This window comes from Saprolegnia diclina (genome assembly GCF_000281045.1).
Source record: "Saprolegnia diclina VS20 unplaced genomic scaffold supercont1.28, whole genome shotgun sequence".
NCBI classification, from domain to species: domain Eukaryota; phylum Oomycota; class Saprolegniomycetes; order Saprolegniales; family Saprolegniaceae; genus Saprolegnia; species Saprolegnia diclina.
In genome coordinates this window covers 650,377-654,601 of record NW_008246095.1, presented here as the reverse complement: position 1 = coordinate 654,601, position 4,225 = coordinate 650,377, and the positions used below count along the sequence as shown (strand labels likewise).

The following is a 4,225-nucleotide window of genomic DNA, read 5'->3' as shown; positions in this document are numbered from 1 at the left end:
CCGAGTGAGTCTGCGCCCTGTCCGACGTTTACCGCGGGGCGTATCTGTCCCACTCGTTTCTTTAAATGCGATACAAAACGCATGTCGTGGGCCAATTTCATTCGCGGCTTGGGTTGCGGCAGCTGGCGCCGATGCCATCTCTACAGGACCATCAGCTGAGCAGGATTCGTAGCTGCCAATCCCCGAGATGACACAGAGGCAAGTATTAGCTACTGGCGACGACGACGACGACGACGATGGACGTCTGCGCACCTACGACGACGCCGCCGCCTACAGCACGGCCTTGTGGCCCATGGCGCCGACGACGGCATACGCGCCGGCGTTCGAGTGGCCACACGCCGCCCGCGACCCCATGTACGCCGGCGCCTACCACGACTACGATGCGCGCGGCGCCTACGACTACAACTATATGCCGCCGATGCCGCCCGGCTACCTCCCGTACGCACCAGCGTATGTACCGCCGTATCCGGCCATGTACCCGCCGCCGACCCATCTCCACAACACGACCATGTACACGGCCGACGACGCTTGCTACTTTCCAGCGCCATCGTCGATGCTGCCCGACGATGCCAGTGTCGACAGTACCGGCAGTGGCCACGACGCGCGCCGCCCGTCGCCCGAGTGCCGAGACGAGGAGAGGGACGCGCCGCCGTCGTCGTTTGCGGCCAAAGAGAAGCTCGGCATGTGTCTCGAACCCAGCTGCAGTCGGTACTTAAGCTACAAAGGGCTCTGCAAGGAGCACGGGTACCGGCGCATGTGCATCACGCCGCTCTGCACCAAGACAATCCAGGGCAAGAACAAGTGCATTGCGCACGGCGGCGGCAAGCCGTGCAAGACCATCGGGTGCCCGCGCACCGCGCAGAGCCAAGGCCTCTGCAAGACGCACGGCGGTGGCAGTCGGTGTACGATACCAGATTGCAGCAAGAGCGCGCAGAGCAAGGGTCTCTGTCGACGACACGGCGGCGGCAGCCAATGCACAATCGACGGCTGCACGACCATGGTCCAGCGCAACGGCAAGTGCGCCAAACACAACGGGACGCAGAAGTGCAATGTCGCCGAATGCACCAAGACGGCGCGCGGCGGTGGCGAGTGCGTCGTGCACCGCAAGCCGCGGCTGTGCACGTACCCGCGCTGCAAGCAGTTGGCGCTCACACGGGGCGTGACGAGTCAATTGTGTGCCGACCACACACACACCATCCAGCACAGTACTAGTATCGACGCGCGGCCAGCGCACTACATCTAACGTGATACAAAGAACCATGCTATAGCACCCAAATTGATTGAATGCTATCGTTCAAGCAACCTCTCTTCGCGCATTGTGGGTGGTGCCAGATCTGCGGTCGATCTCTCCGATCTTTGGACTGGTGTGGATTGGCCATCGAAAATACCTCGTCTCTGCTTGGCTACACGTGAGGAATATCTGCGTCTTGGTCAGCAGTCATGTGGCCAAAATCGTCAAGCACTGCCAAGGAGCTTTGAATGCACAAACATCCCGACAGCCCCGGACGGCTTCTCGTTGGGCGCAGCATCGAATTTTGATGTCAACAGCCAGGATATGGAAACCTTAAAAGACAGGATGGACGTCGTTGTGAATATCTCGACACTCGACTTTTCGTGGATCGTCGCGTACGAACTGTTAGAGGACCTTGCAGTGATCTACGCTGAAAGACTTGCTGCCAAAATATGACGTTTGCACGCGCTTCTCGCCACACGCCAAGCCAAACTCGACAAAAACTCGAGGAAACAATACGTATGGTTAATGAAAGAAGTACAACCCAGCGCTCAACCTCATCGAGACGAAGACGCTCGAGACCGACGCCCTCGCAAGGTGTCAAGGCGGTTGGTTTCGACAAGGTCGCTTTTTGAAACGCAGGGTTCAACTTGTCAAGTCGCATGAACATACGCCCATCGACGACAACCTCGGTCCAGTACGACGACGAAAAGAACGCACTTGCTTTGCTGTACCAACCTTCAAGTAGCTTTTTGCTCAGGTGGTATTCGGTCCTGTATTGATTTCTACACAAACAGAAAATAAACTGGGTATCGCACGGGACAACAATCCCGTGCGATTCAACCCAGTCTGTGTTGTCGGATCGCGTCGAGTGGATTTTTGACCAATCGCAACCCGCCACAGCTCAAATCGGCTGCAGTTGACCAATCCACGCGATGCATTCTCGTCATACCGTGTAAGTGCAGGGCTGCCTTTGCTCCTGGTTGGGCTGACACACTTGATAGTACTACAATTTGTAGGACACTCGCCAATAGTGTTGGCGAGAGATGTGTTGGCCCTACACATCTCTGCCTTGATACCGGCGCGGAACGTTTTTGTCGCGGCGCCGTTGCCAGCTGCTGTCAACAAACAGCTGGTTTGTCTCGATTCCTGGCGGCTCGCGTATATCTTACACGTTCGTGTAGACCGCCATTCCACGTTTGTATGGCCGGGTCAGATCACAGTCTCGGTGACGACGAGGACGACGACGCTGTGAGCATGGACTGGGCCATGTCGCCCGACGCGCTCGACGACTTTCAAGAGGTTGCGTCCGCGCTCTCGTAGGCCCAAAACCCCGTCTCTTCGTCAACTCATGGTTCCCACTTCGCTGTAGAGACAATGGCGTCGCAGCTGCATTTGCGACGTCACATCAAACGCCTCCGAAGCGACCGCCGAGCTATGGCGCCAAGCGCCCAGTCAAGACGTCGCCGCCCAAAGAGATCCACGGGCAGTGCCTCACGCCCGACTGCGCTGTCGTCCTCACGTACCGCGGGCACTGCAAGGCCCACGGCGGCAGTCGGCGTTGCAACGTCGCCTACTGCCCAAAGGGCCGTCAGGGCGGTGCTCAGTTCTGCATTGCGCACGGCGGCGGGAAACGCTGCAAGACAGAAGGCTGTGTGCGCACGGCCCAGTCGCGCGGTCTGTGCAAGGCCCACGGAGGCGGCGCGCGCTGCAAGAACGACGACTGCGACAAAAGCGCCCAGCGTGGCGGCTATTGCCGGACGCACGGCGGCGTCCAGCTCTGCGCCGTCGCCGGGTGCACGAATGGTGTTCAGCGAGGCGGCAAGTGCGCGAAACACGGTACCGTGCGCCTCTGCTCGGTGAAAACGTGTGGGCAGACCGACCGCGGCGGCGGTCTCTGCACGATCCACCGGCGCAACAAAGTGTGCAAAGTCGATGGGTGCACCCGACTCTTGGTGCGCTCGACACTGGGGCTTCCCGTGGACATGGGCTTTTGCGCCATGCACCAGCGCGCACTCGACCCCTCTGCCCTGCTGGAGTCTTATGACGACGACCAAGACGACGCTTAGCTATCCGCAACCCAATTCGGTCGAAGATGGCCCTGAGATTTATCGAACGATAGATAGAACCAGACTTGGCCGTTGTGCGTTTCGCTTGGGCTTTCTGCAGGAAAGGTTGAAGCTTCCATGGTTGCGTCGACGTGGATATGCTTGCCTTTCGTCTTCCGAGACTTGAACCATTGCGATATTTTTCATGGCACATGGTATACTTATACGGCAAAGCATCTGTGCGGTGTGTGCTTTTCACGTTCAGTTCTTGATTAGCGCCAGTTTAATGCACCGCAAACCGGGCGGACGATTTTACTTTTTGGGGACCGACCAACGGTGCTTCTTCAAGGGGAGGCGGGGAAAAGGGGAGGTTTACTTTCGAAAGACGTACCATCGTTGCATTCTGCCTCCACTATCACCTTGTCTTTCGAAAGTTGACCTTCTATCGCCGTTGAACTAGAAATCTAGATGCCGTCTAAAATCATTTGATTTTTGTATGGAAATTGGCCCCATAATTTTAGCCGATTTTCTACCAATAATCCGGATGCTTGTCAGCCAATGCCGATGCTCGATACAGCTACTAGGGTCCGGAGGAGTGGGCTGGTAGGAACGATGAAATCATATGGATTATGTATTTTAGTTGGTGCTAGGCAGACGACCTTGTTCGTGCAACGATTGGCGGAGGCGAGTAGCTTCGGGTGTTGGGGGGTCGATATCGAGTGTGGTTCGATACGTAGTGGCCAAGTACTTCACGTAGAGATATTCGGTGACGACGCATTGGTGAACCAGAATGGTCTGACCTTGCCACTCGGGTTTCGCGGTTTCGGCGTATGCGACCCAAAGTGTGAGGCTAATCGTGCCGGTGTCATCGAGCAACGTGATGTCGCGCTTGACCGTCTTGTTTGGGCCAACTTCCTGCAGGGGGCCGACCGTCGTGCAAACGGCG

The 4,225-nt window shown here is 57.4% G+C and overlaps 2 protein-coding genes across 2 annotated transcripts; both read left to right on the top strand.

Annotated features, from left to right (window-relative positions):
- The first annotated feature begins 7 nt into the window (after positions 1-7).
- On the top strand, positions 8-1,295 carry SDRG_09078 (hypothetical protein). Its single transcript, XM_008614990.1, has one exon. It carries the CDS (start codon positions 188-190, stop codon positions 1,241-1,243), a length of 1,056 nt encoding a protein of 351 aa, XP_008613212.1. The 5' UTR covers positions 8-187; the 3' UTR covers positions 1,244-1,295.
- Positions 1,296-2,417: 1,122 nt separating this feature from the next.
- Positions 2,418-3,379, top strand: SDRG_09077 (hypothetical protein). The gene is made up of 2 exons (XM_008614989.1): positions 2,418-2,550; positions 2,604-3,379. The coding sequence occupies exons 1-2, from the start codon at positions 2,435-2,437 to the stop codon at positions 3,298-3,300; spliced, it is 813 nt and encodes a 270-aa protein (XP_008613211.1). The 5' UTR covers positions 2,418-2,434; the 3' UTR covers positions 3,301-3,379.
- The last annotated feature ends 846 nt before the right edge of the window (positions 3,380-4,225 follow it).

What these genes read in the sequence shown, in the direction of transcription:
- SDRG_09077 (XM_008614989.1), top strand. Translation starts at nt 2,435, where the DNA reads ATGGCCGGGTCAGATCACAGTCTCGGTGACGACGAGGACGACGACGCT. An exon ending in GAGGTTGCGTCCGCGCTCTC is followed by an intron (nt 2,551 to 2,603) that starts GTAGGCCCAAAA and finishes ACTTCGCTGTAG; the next exon opens with AGACAATGGCGTCGCAGCTG.
- SDRG_09078 (XM_008614990.1), top strand. Translation starts at nt 188, where the DNA reads ATGACACAGAGGCAAGTATTAGCTACTGGCGACGACGACGACGACGAC.